The sequence below is a fragment of the Protopterus annectens genome, chromosome 1.part1 (genome assembly GCF_019279795.1).
Source record: "Protopterus annectens isolate FY-2018-M chromosome 1.part1, PAN1.0, whole genome shotgun sequence".
Lineage (NCBI taxonomy): Eukaryota > Metazoa > Chordata > Ceratodontiformes > Protopteridae > Protopterus > Protopterus annectens.
The window spans coordinates 1,126,823,513-1,126,844,595 of record NC_056726.1 but is presented as its reverse complement, the minus strand read 5'-3'; the positions used below and the strand labels follow the sequence as shown (position 1 = coordinate 1,126,844,595).

At 36.3% G+C, this 21,083-nt stretch overlaps 1 protein-coding gene across 1 annotated transcript in view; it reads left to right on the top strand.

The window, feature by feature from the left end:
- The first annotated feature begins 4,925 nt into the window (after positions 1-4,925).
- LOC122815673 (vomeronasal type-2 receptor 26-like) overlaps positions 4,926-21,083 on the top strand; it is a 132,341-nt gene continuing 116,183 nt past the window's right edge. Inside the window, exons 1-2 of the mRNA XM_044088371.1 lie at positions 4,926-5,055; positions 14,646-14,764. Of these exons, the coding sequence (XP_043944306.1) occupies positions 4,926-5,055; positions 14,646-14,764 (249 nt within the window). The remainder of the gene's footprint in view (positions 5,056-14,645; positions 14,765-21,083) is intronic.

The window sequence follows — 21,083 nt, the reverse complement described above, 5'->3', positions numbered from 1 at the left end:
CAAATGTGTCAATAGCCACAAGAATATTATGATGTATTTTAAAAAATAAGCATAAAAGTGGAAAAAAATTCCCACAAGTGTTAATATAAACATTAATATAAACAATAAATAGTGAACACAGAAATGAAATAAAAAATGGTAAAACCCAGAAATATGTTCCCAGATGGCATTAAGTCACTCCAGGGGGCTTCACCTCACTAGGCTTCTCAATTTGAGGAAGCAACTGATGGAAAGCATACTGTTAAGTCCAGGTAAATGGTAAGCTTCAAACTTAAGTTGCCACATCAACTCCTTGCATTCAAGTCTTAAAGAATTGGGTCCCCCCATAAACTCTTGGTTTAGCTGATTGATGACTGTAAATGAAAATTTGTGACCTGGATTATCTAATATATGTTTGGCCGGTTCTACCTGACATAATCGAAACCACACAACACCGACAACCACATCACCGACACCACATATTCGACAGTCCATAAACACGAAACCACACATAACCGACAACGAAATAACCGACGGTACACAAACACGAAACCCCATACAAAACAAAACACATCCCCATTCCACAAACCACACACACAACACAAGCACACCAAAATCCTTACAAGCCCACACTAAACCTTACCTAACCCTAAGGTCCGTCACTATCGACACTTACCTACCCGCTCCTAACCCTAACTCACTTAACCCGCCCCTATCGCCCTAACCCTAACTCACTTAACCCTATCGCTCCTAACCCTAACTCACTTAACCCACCCCTATCCCCACAGACCGTCAATCTCCACACTTACCTGCCTCGCACCCTAACGTCCGTCACTACCGCATACTCACACAGCCTTTCCCCATGTCGGCATCCTCGGCGTTGGTGTTGTCATCCGTCGTGTCGGTCTTCTGCATTGTCGATGTTCTGCAACCCGCGATTCGCGTCGGTCTTCTTCGCTTTCGATCTTCTGGAGCTCCGGATTCCGATGTCGGTCTTCTCAGCTGTCGACGAAGTCAGGTAGAACCGTTTGGCCAGAGCGTTGTCGACCTTACCCTTCCTGATGGCATATAAGTGCTCATATACTCGTTCCTGTAGTTTCCTATCAGTCTTGCTGATGTAGAAACCTGGGCAGACCGAACACTGGGCTAAATATACCACCCGATTACTGGCACAATTGAATCTTCCTTGTATGAGATACTTCTTGTCCCTGATGGAAAAAGCTGAACTTGCTTTAATGTATCTGCAGTACCTGCACATGTTACATTTGAACATCCCAGATCTGGGGGAGGCACCAGCAACTTTGGACTCCAGGATGTTTTTGATGTTAAGGCCCCTCCTAAAAGTAACCTTAGGGGGTGATAATAGTCCAAATGCTCCTATTGACTCGGTGGTTAAGCGCCAATTTTTCTTTATAATGGACACAATGTCCATTGCATCCAAGTTGAATGAAATTCCAAAAGAACAATTGGAAGTATCAGACTCACTGGTGAGGTGAGGTAAACCTAAAGACCCATCCTCCATATTCCCTAAAATGGGGCTGAAGTGGCCATTGGCCCTTTTTCCCTGCACTTCCAAACTCAATTCTGCGACACAATCGGTGGGGTACCCTCTGCTGATGAACATGCCAAAGATGAACTTGCACTCCTCGTGAAATTTCTTATCTTCTGATGTCATAATCCACAGGCTCGAACAAATTGGCCTTTCACGATAGCCCTCTTTTGGTGTAATGGGTGTTCGCTGTCAAAATGTAGATAAGCATTCGAGAAAGTCGGCTTCTAATGTATGCTGGCCACGAAGCGATTTAGGCTCCTATCTTTCTCTAGTTCCACGTCCAAGTAGGTAATCTTGTCAATGACAAACTCAGATGTGAATTTCAAAAATTCTGTGGAGCCATTAAAAAATGACACCAAGTTATTAACATCATCTAGAGTACCATTGGAGATGACAAAAATATCATCCAAAAACCTAGTGTATAACGCTACTTTCTCTTGGACCAAAGAATTAGATAAAACAAACACCATCTCCCAGTGGGCCATAACTAAATTGGCCACACTGGCTCCACAGGGCGATCCCATAGGGACCCCAATCAATTAGTGGAACCACCGGTTATTGAATGTAAAAAAGTTGCTGCTAAGAATAACCTCCAATAGTTTGCTGACCATCGTAACTTCTTCTGCAGGAGCATGGTGAAAAACCCTTTCCAATTGGATCCACTCAACCGCCTCTAAATGGGGGATAGATGAGTACAGGTCAACAATGTCAATGGTCAAGAGAATGCAATCAGCATTAAATGGAACAGAACCCACTTTTTCCAAAAATGCCCAAGAATCTCTCGAAATGTATTGAACTCTGTCCACATACTTCTTGAGAATCTCGTCCACCACCTTGGCCGCTGCATACATAATGCTTCCTCTGGCACTGACCAGTTGCCGCATAGGTGGATCATAGATGTTCTTGTGTATCTTGGGGTTCCCAAACAAGACTGGAATTTTAGGTGATGCCACAGAAACAAAATTATATACATCCACATCAATAACGCCATTGATGAACATCTCCTTGAAAAATGACCTGATGTGGCACAAGCTAAGATTCAGTTCATTCTTAGAAACCTCCTGGTAAGTATCAGAAGATAGGATAGCCAACATCCTGTCATTGTAGTCATTCATATCCATAGCCACCAATCCCCCTCCCTTGTCGGGTTGCATAAGTCTAACTGATGCAAACTTGAGTGCCTCTAACAAGGGCCTCTCCTCCTTAGTAATATTAAAATGAGCCTGGCACCTTGAATTGAGGGGGTGGCGGATGTCAAGATCACACAATTGTTCGAAAATTCTGACAGCTGGGAGTAATGGTGGATTAAAAGTACTTGGTATGTGGTAAGGGTTCTTGCGTTTTTGGGAATCACCCAACAACAGTGACAGGTTCAACTTTCTCACAAAAAGTTTCAGGTCCAATATAGTCCTCCCAACACCAGCTCTACAGGAGGGTACAAAAGTTAATCCTTTAGCCAGAACATCCACCAAAGGTTGAGAAAAAACAAACTGTGAAGAATTGTAAATTTTAAAGTCTTTACCCGTATTGTAAAGTATTTCCAAATGTTGCGTTGGGGATACTAAAGGAATAGCTAGACCATGATCTCTCAGTTCCTCCTGGCTTTGTATTTGTTCCTCGTCATCCGACCCGACTGTGGCTGGGGGATGAGGCTCGTACTTGAAAATTTTCGTCATAGTTGTCAAGAGTCGGCTCTTCCTGGCTCGCACCTGACCCAATACTCATAACACATGCCATTGAAATTCTCTGGTTTGTTCACCTCAATGGGGATCCATTCTCCGGTTCATGGGGGTGCATATGTTGGCCAGTGATCTCGAGGCCAGATAGCAACCCCATGGTGGTTCTGCTATTCCCTAGAAAATTCCCTTGAGATTTAGGGGGTTTGGGGTAGGCTACCCCCTCTTTATAGGCTTTTATGTCCCTCTGGAGTTTATTTACTTTAGTAATAGTGGTCTTGGAAATGTGTTGGTTGATACTGGTAAAGACTCTTTCGTATTCATAACGATATCTGAAAAACATCAGCTGGGTATAACAGCCCTGTGTTTCTAAAACCCCTTTGGGAAAAAACATGTATCCGTGAATTACCATATAGGTGGCAGTACACTAAACACCGAAAGTGTGATAAGAGACTTAGGGACACAGGTGGACAGTGGTCTCACCTTCAATAACCACATCGCCACAACAGTCAGGAAATCCTTCTATGTGGCACACCTCATCACTAAGGGCTTTTCATCCAGAAAAAAGGAGGTCATTGTCCCATTGTACTCATCCCTCATTAGACCCATTATAGAATACAACGCCCCATTTGGTATGTACCTCTCAAGACATCAGCAACAACTGGAAAGGCCGCAGACATACCTCACTAAAAGAATCACAGGCCTAAAGCAGATGCCCTATGCTGACCGGCTTAAAAAACTCCAGCTATACTCTGTCGCATATCTTCTACTCAGAGGCGATCTCTGCTTAACATACAAGGCCATGTCAAACCCAGAGCTGTTGGACATGCTACACTTAAAGAAATCCCAATCTCTCAGAGCCACACACTCCAGGGATCTAAACCTTGTCATCACAATAAACAAAACATGCTGGAGGGACAGGTTCCTGACCCAGAGACTCCCCAGACTCTGGAATAGATTGCCCATACATGTCAAGCAGAGTGCCTCTCTGACCCTCTTCAAAAGGAACCTTGATGATTGGATGGGAGAAAGGAAATTCACCCCGGGGATCATGTCAGTTGCCCTGCTAGACAGGGGTCCAGGGAAGTAAATAGTGTGGGAAGAAATAGCCAGGGAATTGTTATGGCTAGGTTTGTATAGGCCCCAGGGCTGATAGCCTAGTACCAACCTATGAACCTATGAACCTATGAGTATCTGATTTAATTTCCTCATCTAAGTTGGAAATTTCCATGGTTAATTGATTAATAACTTCCTGATAGTGGGCGCAGATTAAGATGATCAATTCATTCCCATGTCTATCAAAAAGTGCCAAGAGGTCAAGGTGGAATTTTGACCCATCTTCCAAACCTGTAGGGTATTGTCACGAGCGGAGCCCCTTCGGAACAATCTTCACACGTCGGCATTCCCCAAAGTAGGATGCCTCAAATTGTAACTTCCTTAACCTCAGTAATTTTTGGTCGAAATTGTTGAGCTTAGTAGGTAAATCGGACAATCCTTCAGTTTGAATGTCAATATTGCTGATGTCTTCCCCAGTAGGAAAACTGAAGGGGTGATTAAACCAATTGTTCAAGTTTAATTCAACATAGCCCCTCCTCGGTGCCTCCGTTTCACCGAGAATAGCTGGAGAGGCTCCAATATTCTCACCTGAACTTGTATGGCCTCCCAAAATGCCCTTAGGCTTACCACTGCTATCAGTATTATGTAAAGCTTTGTTGCCGATGGTAACAACTCTCGAGTCAGTTCTGGTTCCACTAGCCGGTAACAAAGCTGGAGTTTCCGTCGATAATCCACTGGCGGGGCGCACCATTGGACTCAAAGAACCACTTTGTGGAAGCCCATCAATTCGCTGTGAAAGATGATCCACTTTCTCATTTAGGAGGTTAATAAGTATAGTTAAGTCGCCTGAGTCTGAAGTGCCACTGGCGTCCTGCATGGTGGAAGACACAAACCTTCTAAAAATTCAAAAAACAAAAAACAAACTGGTTAAAAAACCACCCTTGCAGGTCCAGCGCCTTTAAACTCCTGGATTCAGATAGATGTGTGCAAAGTTCTTTATAATCCACAGGTTATGTTGTAAACAAGAACGCCAATAAACGAAAAAACTAAATTGAAATTTTATTAAGCTTAAAAACAAGCTTTTCGTCGGCACTCTGCACCAACTTCCTCAGAAAAACAAACTGCACCACACATTTGTCTCACTATAAATACATCACTACTCCACTCAAATGCGCCTATTAGTGGCTCCCCTTTAAAAAGCACACGGATTGTGTGGCACACTGGTTTTGTGAAGTATGTGTTTCATGGTTTGTGTTGAGGGGTGGAGGTTGCTTGGATATCTGCTTTGGAGGTCTCTGTTGCTTTTGCAGATTTTTATTTAGAGACTCTGAGTATGCTTTCATGTATTTATGTGTGTTTTTTGCCGGTGCTGGTTTCATAGGTCTGTGTGAGACTGGTGGTGTGATGCAAGTAATTCCCTTCTCCTCTTGACTGCCTGGTCCAGTCTTGGGTTGCATGTATTAGTGTTTGGTGGAAGGAGGAGAGGGCTGTCTGTGTACATGAGGCAACTGTAACATTGCCTCAAAATGCCCAGATTCACCAGTTGGACCGGAGAGTACACCTGAAACTGCCCTTTGGACATGCCTGGATAGGTACAGTGAACTATTTTACTGATTGGCTGGTAAGGTCGAATCGAATAGAGAGCCTTGTCCTTCTCTACAGTATGGGGGGGGGGTTGAGTGCTAAGGTTTATTAGTACTTGCTATGAGTTTTGAGCAAGTGCTGGTATGAGAAGTGAATGGTTTGAGTGCTTAAGTTGAAAGTTTGTCTGGTTCCAAGGGAAAATTTGAAGAGTAGACTTTGTGGAGCCAGGAATAGTTATACCCTAGCTAACTGGAACTGTCTGTCATGCAAAACCATGCAAATGTGGGTTTTATAGCAGGGAAATGAAAGAGATAGAAATTAGCCCAAAATGGCCAATAAACTACTAATTTCTTGGCTGAAACCACTCCTTCAGGGACAGATAGGCTGCTCAAAGCTCCCTCTCTCACAGTGAACAGAGAAACTTCCTTCTATCCAAGTAAGGTATGGGCAAACATAGAATCTTGTAACACAGCCCTGAATTGAGCACTAACCTGAATACTGGAATATACTAGCTTAGAAAGGTGGAAAAACAAGTATATTGTTTTTGTTTTTTTTTACAAAATAAAGCAGATACAATAAAAAAAAAACACTTTAAATGCACATGAATTGGTAACATATTTAAATATGATTATAAATTATTTTTATAAGACCAGTTGCTCCTACTACTACTGGAATTGTCTGGGTATCTTTCTTCCACATGGCTTTCATTTCTGCCTGCAGATCCAGTTATTTTATAACTTTGTGTCTCTCTGTACACAAGACATTGTAGTCACTAGGTGTGGCGATTTCAATGACGAATGCTACTTTTGTCTTCTTTTCTTGGACCACTGAGCCTACCTGCAGTCAAACACAGGGGAATGATGATGCATACAGAGGGTCACTACAAAAGAATCTAATAAATGTCTAAAAGACAGACCCAATGAGTTCAGGAAGTTTAGACACGTTATACAAACATTTTTTCAAAAGTGTATAAGAGTTTTACATTCAGCAGAACAAGTTACTGAAAAATGTTAGAAAGTCTGTGCAACATTACAGGAAACTTTTGAACAGCAGTTACAGGATAAAGAAAATAAATTAGTGGAAATGACAGAGGTCGACTTCCTGCATATAACAGCTGAGCTTAAGAAAACATTGCAAAAGAGCAGCAAACTACAGCTGATCTATACAAAAGAGATATATTTTCTAATATGTTTGTGTTTTGAAAATAGTTAAGCATACATAGCAGGATCGGATGTATGGACAAATCATTCTCAAATGTTTTAAAATGTTCATTCAATTAAAGCAAGACATTTATCAGTACTACAGTAAAGTAGAGCATATGAATGCCATTCCCATAGCATAGTCAAAAGGTAAACAAAACAGTTTTAGTGCATAAAAATCAAATGAGAGTAGTTAATAACAGTAAAGATCTGAAGTCAAAAGACTGACATACATATATTTTCTTTTTATATAAAGTACATCTGTTAAAATGCACATGAAAAAAGGCATATAACAGCAAATAAAAATGTAAATATGAACGTGTTAGTTAAGCCAATATCTATTTTATTTTTTTTTTCAATTTTTAATAATTGTATAGTAGCACCACACCAAACAGTTAAAGTTCTGAATTTTGTAAAGAAATAAAATCACAGATGGTATTAGTCAAGCAGTCTTTGTAAAATGAATGGCAGGGCAGTTAAATAAAAAAAAATACTGAAATCAAATTTAAAAAATATGTAAGCAAATTGTAAAATAATGTTTATTTATGTAGTATAAATGCATAGTTATGCAAATCACAAATACTTATTATAATTCTAAGTGTTTTATAACTGCATTTTACTATCAAATTGCAAATGTATAAACAGATGATAAAGGAAAATGCTAAAAGGGTTAACTGTGGTCTACAGAGTCTGAACTTTGAGCTCAGACCTTCCCAGACTGGATAAATAGCTACAGGAAATATTGAGCAGATAAGGTAAAAAAAAAGACTGATTGCCAGACAAGTGGCTTGAGTTTTTCTAAAACATTATTGTTATTAAAACATAATTGTTAAATGTTCACAACACTATTTGGTAATTGTAATAAAATATCACAATTGTGCATATATGTCACTGATAATTTGTTTATAGGTAAATGCTAAAAGTAAAAAACCTCAGTTACATCAAGTATAACCAGCAGATGGGCCATAATATACATACAGTTTAAATAAATTATGCAGGAGGGTATAAATACCTACTACTAGTAGTAAACAGCAAAAGCTTTATAAAAAAATTATCAAATTAGACAAAGGTCCATAGTTTGTTAGTAACATAATAAAGCAAATGTATAACCAAAGTGTTGGGCTGGCATACATTCTATTCTCACAGCATAAAGCAAATAAACAATACTGGAATACTACAGGGGAGGGGTACTTTCTCAGTTTTACACTAACTGTGTAAGCAGTACTGCAAAAGGGTCTAAAATAAAGCTATAGAAATAAATAATATCTCATTTCTTCTTGACAATACTTTTTTAGGGGGAGGGGAAAACAGGTTTTAGTGCATTAGAAATAATGAAACTCCTAGCGATGTGGACAAACTACAAAAGGGCCTCACTGAGCCAAATACCTGGTGTCAAAGCCATGGCCTGAAGCTCAATGCCAAAAAGTGTATTGTCATCCCCTTTGGTAAAAACTCTGTACCCATGAACTACCACATAGCTGGTAGTCTACTTAATGCCAAAAATGTGATAGGAGACCTTGGGACACAGGTGGACAATAGTCTCTCCTTTGATAATCACATTGCCACAGTGGTCAGGAAATCCTTCTACGTGGCTCATCTCATCACAAAAGGATTCTCATCCAGAAAAAAAGAGGTCATTGTTCCCCTCTACTCATCACTCATTAGACCCATTATAGAGTACAATGCCCCTTTTGGTATGTACCTCACAAGACATCCACAACAACTGGAAAGACCACAGAAATACCTCACAAAGAGGATTACTGGACTCAAACAGATGCCCTACATAGACCGTCTCAAAAAATGACAGCTTTACTCCATCGCATATCGCCTACTCAGGGGCGATCTCTGCCTAACATACAAAGCTATGTCAAACCCAGAGCTGTTGGACATGCTCCACTTAAAGAAATCCCAATCCCTCCGAGCTACATGCTCTAGGGACCTAAACCTTGTCACCACAATAAACAGAACATGCTGGAGGGATAGATTCCTGTCCCAGAGACTTCCCATACTCTGGAACAGACTACCTATCTATGTCAAACAGAGCTCCTCATTAGCACTCTTCAAGAAAAATCTTGATGATTGGATGGGAAATAGGAAATTCACCCCAGGGATCACTTCTGTGGCTCTGCTCGACAGGGGCACAGGAAAATAATTTTCTTGGGTGGCGAAAGCCAGGGTACATTTTTTGGCTAGGCTTATATAGGCCCTAGGGCCAATAGCCTAGTACCTACCTATGAACCTATGGTAAACAGATTAAACCTGACAGGTCAAGATACTTTATTCTTTAGTATTAAATTGTATTTACAACCTGTTAAACTGTAAATCTATACAAGAGAGAGAGTAAAGATATGTAAAAAATTAGCAATACTGGTCACTTTTTTATTTTATGATTTTGGCAAGACAATGTTGGTATGCAAAAAACATGAATGCTTCTAATTGCTGGGTATGTAGTAGCCTCTGATGGCAATTCTGCTAGATATTTCTAAAGAGACATAAGAAATGTCCAAGATTTTGCTTGATGGTAATGTTACTAAATTTGTAAGATTAGACTAAATGTACTTTACAGTCTTTGTATGTACAAGCACAGAAGAATTTAGTACAAATGAAATTAATGTCTAGCAATGAATATGTGTGTGGAGAACCATGTTTAAAAAAATGAGTCCAGGGTACCTACTAGATTGAAATGCATGAGTAGCAAACAGTCTGTGTAGATATATACTGTATAGGACACATTATAAAGTAACACGTTCAAAAGTAATTTGTCAAGTTGTAATTTTATTACTAGTTGTAATTTTATCACTGTTTTTTGGACCACCATTTTATCTGTATTAATATTGGTTACCCCAATTAGAGGAAAATTATATTAAAATATTGTACTCGTACAGCTAATGGAATAATATGTAAACAGCATTCTTTAGTTCATTTCACCGTCAATTAAAGTTAATGGGCAGTTCAAAAATTTGACCACAATGTTATGGTTAAATTACATTGAAACTGTATATTTTCAGCAGTTAGCACATAGTTTTTGTCTCTTATAAATATTAGTCTATCTTTAATCTTTTGGTATAAAATGATTAATAAAAGTAAATAGTCAATTCAATACCTGCAAAGAGTTAATGGAACAGTTCTAAGTTATAAATGAAATTTTGTGATTGCAAAAGAATAAATTAATTAAGTTAAAAAATAAAACTAAAGCACACACAGCCCATAACTAATAAAAATATTTTCACAGAATGGTCTTCAAAAGAAAAAGTTGTTAAATACATTCAGTTTTAGTAGTAATATTTGATATCATTGTATTAACTATGTAAAATTGCATTTTGACTGTTGTATCAAAAGAAGACTAAAGGTTTTGTTTCCTAATGAGTTTTCTATATAATCTGATCAAAATACATATCAATATAACATGTTTTGAGTATGTTTTAAAATAAAAAGAGGGAATTGTAGGAGTATGCTGAACAATGTATTAAGGTTGAAAGTACAAATATGCAAAATAAATAAAGTATAAAATAAAGCTTGCTTAAATGTAGAAATAGAGTTTAGCAATATGTGATTAGTATCCATATAAATGACTGTGGCTTGAAAAATAAAGAATTTGGTTAATGGACATGTTTTCCTACAGAATTTGCTAGCATATATGCATTTCACACCGTCAGCAAGAAAAATGACCTCTTAAAGACATAGCAAAAATGTAAAAAACAGGATGTATGCATTTCACAGTCAGTAAGAAAGCTAACCTGCTTCCTTAAAGAATGGACATCAAAAAAACAATCTGTAAATGTTTCTATCATATGACACTGTTAAACAAGGAAGTTTGAATGGATATGCTTTCAAGTCAGCATTTGCACAAGATTTCTCTAGAGGATGAAAACATATTTTTCTGCAAACACCAGCAAACAGATATTTTCATACAAAGACCAAAATAGTACACCAAGGAGAAAAACAGGATGTAAAACCACTATAAAAAGACTACAGCAAATTATATTGTTAAGAGAGATGTTTTGTACAGGAAAGTTATCTTCTATGCTGGTTGAGAAGTAAAGTGCTACAGTGTAACTAAAGCTGCAACAGTAGTATATGTGGTTTGTTATAAAAAAAGTTATTTATTAATTACTGCATCAGTGTATAAGTGACAGAGTTTGGTGCTGCATCAGTGTATATTCTGCAAGTTTCTGTGGGCAACAGACTGTGAATGCAATTATAACTAGACTTTGATTTCAGCAGAATCCAGCCAGTAAGACCTTAGTGTCTTAAGAAGACTTCAGATCCATCACAGTAAGCAGTACCTTGATAATTAATTTTTCACCTCTCACAAGTAATAAGATACACTATCAATGAATATCCAAAGCACCAGCTCAACAAAAGAAAGACTCACAAGTACTCGGTAACACACATGAAATTAGTATTGTTTCACTCTTTGACATCAGCCAAAATGCTCTTCGCAGCACCTGCAATGTGTCCAGTAATGACTCCTTCTGCAATTCGTATGGTGTTACATGAATATCTAAATACGATTGTAAATTCTTTTTTATAAGACCAGTTGCTCCTACTACTACTGGAATTGTCTGGGTATCTTTCTTCCACATGGCTCTCATTTCTGCCTGCAGATCCAGGTATTTTATGACTTTGTGTCTCTCTCTCTACACAAGACACTGTAGTCACTAGGTGTGGCAATTTCAATGATCACTGCTACTTTTTTCTTCTTTTCTTGGACCACTACATCCAGTTTTCTAGCATCTATCTTTTGAATTGTTTGGTATTGGGTGATCCCATGTGATATAAACTTCATCATTTTCTATGATTCTTTGTTTCTCATGTATCCAGTGTTTTTCAGCCACTTCAATACCATAATGTTTGCACAATCTCCAGTGTAACAGTCTCACCAGATTATTATACCTTTCAGTTTACAGTCCCTCTGCTATTAGTGCATCACAACCAGCAACAAGGTGAGTAACTGTTTCCAATTTGGCTTTACAAAACCTACATATGTCTGTTTCTCCCACATGTTCAATGGACTTTGTAAACCAGCATGTACGTAGCTCACTATCTTAGGCTGCCAATATTAACCTTTCATTTCTTGATGTGAATTCATCTCTCCTTAACCATTCCTGTGTTCATTCTTGATCAACATGAGACTCTTCCAGAAGTTTTCTATACTTGCAACTATATTTATATTTTTTCCACATTTCTTGCCTTCTCATCTGGTCCTTCACCTTATATTCTTTCTTTTGTTTTTTAGCACATTCAGTTGCTGCCTGTTTTTTATCTACTTCTAGTGTAATTTCCATTCCTGCTTGATGTCAATATGCTTCTGCTAAATTAAGCAGAGATGTTATCTTCGATTTATTCTCCTCATGTTTCAAAACTTTCACTATATGTGGACCCTGTGAGGTCAGCAGATATGTGTGGAGCCCTACAATTGTAGATCTATACATGTAATCAGTTTCAAGGAGGCCCATCCCTCCTTTGGAGTGGGGAATATATAATCTTGGTATACACTGTTTTTTATAAATCATTTGGTAAGCATGTAGCATCCTTCTTGTTTTAATACCCAATCCATCCAACACTTTTTGGAGCCAATAAATCACTCCAAAACTATAAGTTAGGACAGGAAGAACAAATTGATTTATGGCTCGGATCTTGTTCCTAGATGCCAATGCTGTTTTCAGGATTAATTTAAGTCTTTTAAAATACTCCTTACTGTGCTTTATTCGCATTTGTTCATGTTTTATTGCTGATCCTTCATCAATTCCCAAGTATTTATACACTCCTTCTTGTTCAAGTTCTTTTATATCACATTCTTGCCCCAAACTGATGTTTTCTGGTGCTGCAGTTTTCCTTTTTTAAAGGTTGCTTTTGCTCATTTATCAAGACCAAATGACATTCCAATATCATCTGAAAAAGTTTTAACGACATTCAGCTGTGCTTTCAGTTCCTCATCTGACGAGCTATACAGTTTTAAATCATCGACAAAGAGAAGATTAGAAGTCATTAGACTTTGTTGTTTTCTAGAAGCCAAATTGTAGTCATGGCCTAAGCTGTTAAGTAAACAGCTTAATGGATTATGGCAAGGCAGAATATCAACAGTGACAGAGAGTCACCCTGGAATATCCCCTCTTTGAATTTTTATTCCTGGGATAATAATCTGTCCTTTATCATGGCTTAATTGCAAAGTGGTCTGCCACTGTTTTATGGTTACTGTAATGTAGTCAATGCGTGTAGGGTTTATCTTATACATTTTAAGCACTCTTTTATCAATGAATGTGGGATACTATTAAATGCTTTTTGTAGTCAATCCATGCCATACTTAGGATTCTTCCCCTTCTTACGGTTCTCCATTATAACTTTGTTTAACAACAAATGATCCTTTGTTCTATAACACTTTCTTTTATTGCCCTTTTGTTCTACTGCCATAATTGAGTTTTCTTCTAAATGACTATAAACTCTGCCGGCGTCAATTCCCATGTATAGTTAACAAATCGTTGGAAGACAAGTTATTGGTCTATAATTTTTAGGGTAGCTTGCAGGTTCACTCATAAGTAAGAGCATTGTTGTTCCTGTTGTTAACCAGTGTGGTGTGTGTTCGGGGTGCATATATAAATAGTTCTTACTTATGGCTAAATCCTCACTCATGCAAAGAAGTTAATACTTTAAGCCAAAAGTTAGGTATTGCATCTGCACCTGGACTTTTCCAGTTAGAGGCTTTTCTCAACTTTGTTTCAATCTCTCTGGCTGTTATTTCATCCCATTTCATATCCTGTACCTTTAAACTTCTTATTCTTTCTTTTACTTCTTCTATCCATTTAGCATCTTTGTTATGTTCCACAGGATCTTCATAGATACTTCTCCAAAATGTATCCACTTCCTCTTTTTTTGTGGTCTTTCAGTTCCTTTTACCTTAATTCCCAATTCTCGATAAAACTTTTTTGGGTCATCAATAAATTGTTTATTTTGTGCTTTCCCCTTATATTTATCTTCGTATCTTCTAAGCGTTTCTGCCTGTTTTGAAATTTTTAGTTTGTTATCTCCAATAATGCATAATAGAATCTGGTCTGTTCTAATACTGTGCATTGCTTTTATTGCATCTATCTTTCTTAGTATTTTTGTTGATCTATCCCCTCTTCTATTATCTTCTAACAATGACACTTCTTATCTTAGCTGCTTTATAGTTCTCTCTATTAGATATTTCTATGATGGTTTAAGCAATCATGTTGTCTCATTACTAAATCAATTAAATACATAATAATGCTTAAAAGACATTATTAATGTTCCCTGTTGATGTTGTTTCCTTATTTACTTGCATCCCTAAAGATATTGGGGTTGATTATGTAAGATGGTTTATGGGGGAGCATACATGTTTAAGTAACAACAGTATTATTACCTACACTGCTTTGTTAGATTTATTATTGGATAACAACTTCTTTTTGTTTAATAATCAATTTTACAAACAACTACAGGGGGTGACCATGGGGGACACTGTTGGTCCAATGTATGCAAGTCTGGTTTTAGGTTGGTGGGACATGGAAATATTGGCACATATTCAATTCTCTGAAAAAATGATTTTTTATAAACAATTTGCGGATAATTTGTTCTTTATAGTTTATACGGACAACTTTAATGTGAATGAATTTGTGGAGCTTTTAAGTGCTAGTACGACATTTTTAAAGTTTGTGGTGGGTGAAATAGGTAAAACGGTTTACTTTTTGGATGTTGATTTGGTAATGGACATCAGTAAGAATGTGTTTTTGACTAGTATTCATTATAAGCGTACTTTTTGTAATAGTTATGTCCTACAGGACAGTTCATTTGATCATCTCGAATGATAGTGGAAGATTCTGTTTTCTTAGAGGAAATTAATTTTATTAAAGAGTTGTTTTTAGAAAGGGGTTACCCTGGAGACCTACTTGATAAACTGGCTCAAGAGGTCACTTATAGGAGACAAGTAGATTTTCCTCCTATTTTGCTAAGAGGTTTTGTTAAAAAAGTACAGAATGATGTACTCAAGGGTGCAGAGATAAATAATAAGGAGGCAGAAGGTTCAAGATTTTGTTTGGACATGAAGACAGATAGTAATTTCATTTGTCAGATCATTAGTGATAATTGGAAAATTGTCATGGGAAATGCAGATTTAGCCAAAGTTGTTGGTAATGGCCCCCATTTTGTTTATAAGAAAAATCAAAATTTTAAGCATATGTTAGAAAGTAAGAATTTAGGGCCATCCTTTATTTCTGGTGAAACTAGGGGTATGTTTAAATGTTCAGGGTGCAGGGCATGCAGATTTATTTCTGAGGGTCCCCTTTGTGTTTTTGGAACATCTAGAGTACACTATTCCTATTCCTGGAAAATTGAGTTGTGGTACAACCGGAATAGTTTATCTTGTGATGTGCTCAACATGCCCAGGTTTTTATGTTGGTATGTCTACCAGAAGTTTAAGGAAAAGGGTATTAGAACATTTGTATGCTATAAAAACAAAAAAATAGTAATAATGCCCTGTATAAACATTCTTTGACTTGTTCTAACTGGAAGACATTTACTTTTTCAATTTTGGAAGTTATTAAACATGACATTAGGGGAGGGGACTTTAGAAATTATGTTGAACAGAAAGAGGCAGAATGGCAGATTAAGCTTGCTTCTTATTTATCCCCTAGTTTAAATGACATGGTGAACATCAAATGTTTTTTTAAAAAATAGGAAGATTACTAAAGCTAATATACAGGGGAAAATGCCCTTATGTTTTTAAGCAGTGTGTGTATATACAGATATATATTTTTTGTAGTACGTCTTTTAAGCATTATTATGTATTTAACTGATTTATTAATGAGACAACATGATTGGTTAAATGTTTTGTTGAATGGTTTAAAAGTGTTTTGGCAGTGTAATTTAATTATTTCTGATGAAGTCTTTGGGATGAATAGTGAACATTAAATTTTAAGTATGCTAAAAACGTTTTCAGTTTCTCCAGTGCTTTTCTTGGTGGAATTTGGTTTTTGTACTGTGAACACATTGGCCTGTTTGTGTGTTGCTTTTTTCTTTTTATTTCCACGATGGTATTCACTTTCACCCCTTCTTTTCCCTCACTATCCTGTGTTCCTGTGGTAAAACTTTATCAGTTATTAATTTAGCAGCACAGTAATATATTATGTTTACTTTTGTTATATTGCATGGCTCTCTATGGACAGTCTTAATTACTGTGTTCATTTGTTTTATCAAGCTTCTAACTTTTGGGGTTTTATTCACCTTCTGCAGTCTATTTCTCTCATTGATCTTGACATATCTGTCTTTGTCTATTAAATCAAGCAACTCTTCTCTTAACTCATCTTCTTCCATACTGAGGGCATATCCCTTGTTTTCCTTTTTCCTGCAGGCATTTTATTTATTTTTATTTTTCCTATTTGTTGGACTATGGGTAAACTCATGACCTTTACAGAAATAAGAATATAAGACTGCTGTCAAGCATGCATATAAAACAAGTAGTTCAGACACTACATGCTATAAATTTTACTACTCGTATATAGCCAACATATGATATAATGCAAGAAATCTAGGGCTCATTTTATTCCCTAGTGCTGAAGGTCAGGGGGATTGATACAATCTATTAGTCAATGCTTTACTTATGTCCCTTCTGTTTCCCCTGCACATGCCTCTCATCTGTCAAGATGCTGATGCACAATGGCATACTTACTTATTAACATATTTATTTATTCTTTGATGATCATATTAGTCACACTAGACTAGTAGTATATTTTCAGGGGAGACCAAAGGAGGTATTTATACACCTAGAGGAGATTTGACCAGGGCATCAGGGACCTTCTTCTACTCATCATTGTTGTGAATGGGACACATTTTGGAGGAGCACCTCCTGTTTCTATTCCAGGCACAGAGGCAGCCTGGAGAAACAGGGAGACAGACAGAGAGAGAAAGAGATTATAGAGTTATGAAAGAAATGAAGGAAAAAGTAAAAATTGAGACCAAAGAATCTGTGCAGGATTCTAAGGAAATGTTTCAAAGAAACCTGTTTAATGGAAATGACTGAGAAAATGATGGGTGTATAATTACAACACTCCAGGTTGGAGGGTTGAGGGATGATTTACTTAAAAAAATGGTGGTGCAGAGTGAGCCAGGAATGATGTTTTCTGGGTGGACATTATGGAGAAAATACAACAGGAGGATGCAGAGACAATCCTGAAGAACAGTGGTGAGAAGGAAAAGAAAACATATGCAGAGAAAGTAAAAGAAGGGAAAAAGTGGAGTAGCAGAAAAGGCAGAAGAAAATGAAAAACAGAAGTACCTGGTAATCATTCAAAGTAAAGAAGACAAATAAATGGACAGGTATAAAGTGTGGGACAATTTAATACCTCCTTTGAGTATAAAAGCAAATTAGGTAAGAACATTTATTCTTATTAACGAAAATACATTTTGTGACATTATATTTCACTGTTTTTTCAATGGAAAATTTTCTTGGAGAATATGAAGAAAAAAGATTGTTTCCCAAGGAATCTTATGTGATAAAATCATTTAACAAGGAAACAGCAAAGAAGATTCATGTAAAATTTCAAACAGAGGTAGAAAGAGAGACTTTGAAAGTGCATTTGAAAGCTTTATGTAAGGTACTGAACATTGCAAACATTTATGACAAAAATGGTTTATGGACTGGTGGCTGGGATCATAACATTGTGTTAAAAATAGAAAGAGAAAAATGGGCATATGCCAAGCATAATAAACGTGGAGGAGAATAGAGATGTTGTAAAATGCTGGGGACAATGCAACATTTATTTTTGTGGAAAAGAGGACATTTGATAAATAACTGTGACAAAATAAAATGTTATATTTGTGGAGAAATGGGACATGATGCAAAAAATGTGAATTGAAATGTTATAAATGTATCAAATTGGACATTTATGGATAGATTACAAAAATGAAAATAACAGTAAGGAAAAAAGAAAAGGAAAGAGAAGAAAATGAACAAAGAGAAAAGAAATTTAGAAGAAAAATTAGAAACAGAAGAAAAATTGGATGAGAAAATAAATAATAAAGAGGACATAGAAGAAGGTTGTGAAATAAATGATGAAGAAGACGTAAACCAGGGGGTAGTAAAAGGGGAACATCTATTGGTATAGAGGTAAAAGACAGAAAAAAAAAGTAAAGAGATAAGTACAAAAGAAAAAAAGGAAATGGGTGAAAAGAATATATACAGCCAAAATTTGGGGCTTGGTATAGTGGTTAAGGTGTTTGACTCACAGACACACAGTACAGTGTTTGATCCTCACCTTTAGAAAGGAAATTGCCTAGGCTTAGAATGAACTACTAAGAAAGATATTCCTGCTATGAGTTTATGAAAAGGGAAAATGAAAATTTCAGAGTGCTTTTTGTAAATGTGAATAGTATTAAGAATATAGTAGGATTAATAGGAATTTTGGAGTGATCTAATACATGTGAGGTAAATGTAATTATATTAGAAGACAAAAATGTTTTAACAAATGAAGAAAGATTACAAAGAGAGGAAATCTGGGGAGGAAAGATAATCTGGAATTTGAGAAATGAGAGATGTTCTGCAAGAGCTGTATTCTGTTACAAAAACAGTAAAGATATCAGATGCAACTTTAGCAAAAATGGGAAGATTAACTATCATAGATTTAAAATGGAAAGAAGAAGTCTACAGAATTATAACATTGTATGCTTATAGTAAATGTAAAGAAAGGGAAAGCATATTTCATTGGATTTTAGACTATGCAGCGATAAATATGAATATTATAATAAAGGGAGAATTCATTATGATTTAAGAGGCAAGTGTAAAAAGAAAGGAAATGATATAAGAAAAAATTTCGACTTTATAAGATGTGGTAAGTTAAAATTTTGAGACAAAAATTCATGGACTTACAACGTGGTATGTATAGAACTGAAATAGATTATTTTATAGTATCAAAGGGTTTACTTATAGGAGAAGGGGAGGTAGTTGACACAGGATTTTCTGATCATATTGCAATATAGCTACAGATAAAAGAAAACAAGGAATATATTAAAATAGGTAAAGAAATAAAAAAGGATAAATGAGAAAGCATGAAGAAGGAAATACTGCGGTGGTGGTGCTGTGGTAGCATTGTCGCCTCACAGATAGTTAGAGCATCTTCTGGCATTCCTTCATTGAAGGTTGTGCATTAGGCCGGCAAGCCAGCACGAAACTATACTGTCAATCATTGAAGACACAAACATGGAATGAAGAAGGAAAGAGTTTAGTAATACAGTTATGGAAAGATCATATTACTATGAGAACATTTTATAAAAATTGATCTGAATTGTGGGTGATATTTAGGGAAAATATATAAAAATGTTTTTACAGTGGCAATATGGTGTGAGAAAAGCAGAGAAATTAAAATATAAAACAACATATAATAATGCATTGGAAGATTTAGAACATAATGATAGAAAGTACTTTGACAAAGAAAAATAATTATATGAAAGAAACCAAGAAAACAACAGAAGAATTGTTATATAAGCAAATATATGTTTTACAAGGAAAAAGAGAAGACACATAGAATTACTTAAGCAGATTAGTAAAGGAAGATGATAGTGTAATGGAAGAAGCAGAAAATACAAAAGGAGAGATAAAAAAGAACTCAGGAAAAGGTATGAATAGTGTAGTACAATATGTACACAAAGTGTTTAAAGAAAAAAGAAGACAGTGAAAAAATGTGCAAAGCAAAAAAGTTAACAGAAAAAAAGAATAAAGAGTTGGAAAAGGAAATTTCTTTAAATCACTCGATAAAGTATTAGGACAAGTAAATATAGATTCAGCTGCAGGTCCAGATGGAATAGGGTATGCAATGTATAAAAATTTAAGGGATTGACAACAAAAAGTATTTTTTAAAGATTTTGAATGAATAGTTAAATGAAGGTTTTATGTATAAAGAATTATGTAGTGGAATATTTAAATTCATATGGAAGAAGGAAGATAGAAGAGAAATAAACAAACTGGAGATCAATAGTAATGAATAATAATGATTATACGATCTTTATGAAAATAACACAAAATAGATTTGAAATTAAAATCGGAAATATGGAAGATAGTGCATATAGTATAAAGGGCAACGATTGTGAAGAATTATTAATGATAGAGAAATTGTGGATGATATTATGAACAGAAGGGAAGAAGAGAAAATCATGATAGGAGACCTTAAGACATTTGATACTATTGGACATGAAACCATATGGATATTAATAAAATAATATTATATAAGTGAGAAAGTTGGGAAATGATGTATGTCAGCATATAGTAATAAAAAGTATAATGAAAAAGTAAAAATAATTGTAAATGGCTGGATAAGCCAAAAGGTGCATATGAAGAGTGGTGTAAGGCAGGGCTGTACAATGACTTGTATACTCTTTACATTAGTTATGAATGTCATAGTTTGTGAAATAAGTTACAAAATGAAGGCGGCAGGATATGTAACACCTGAAGGGATAGGAATTCCAGTTAAGTTAACATATGCAGATGAAATGATAATAACTGAAAAAAAAAACAAAGTTGGATTAAATAAGTAATAATTTGCAGAAATAACAATAGGGATGGCTTTAAAGAGAAAAGTAAAGGTTTAGGTGATGTAGTAAAGATTGGGGATATATATTTTACAATGAATAAAATTTCTCTGTTAGATATAAAATTTGGGAATAAAGATGTAAGTAGAACTCAACAGGAAAAAATAGAAGAAATATAGCAAACATCTCCAGGATTCATGAATGCCCGGATTCCGTGCAGGAACCGTGTAGGAGCTCCTGCATGGAAAATAGCCACCAAGGGATCCAGGAAAGTGCCGTTTTCACATGCATGAGCGGCCCTGGATGGAAAGCCATGCAGGATGCAAATCACCTCATTTGCTGGTAAAAACCGTGCCGGAACAGCGTCAGAGAAGAAATGTATTCAGTTAGTAACTGAATACATTTCTGCATCTGAGCAAACGGAGGCAGGACAGCTCATGGAAAGCATGTATTACAGTCAAACACACATGCCAATGGCCAAATATAAGGCCATTGGCATTAATA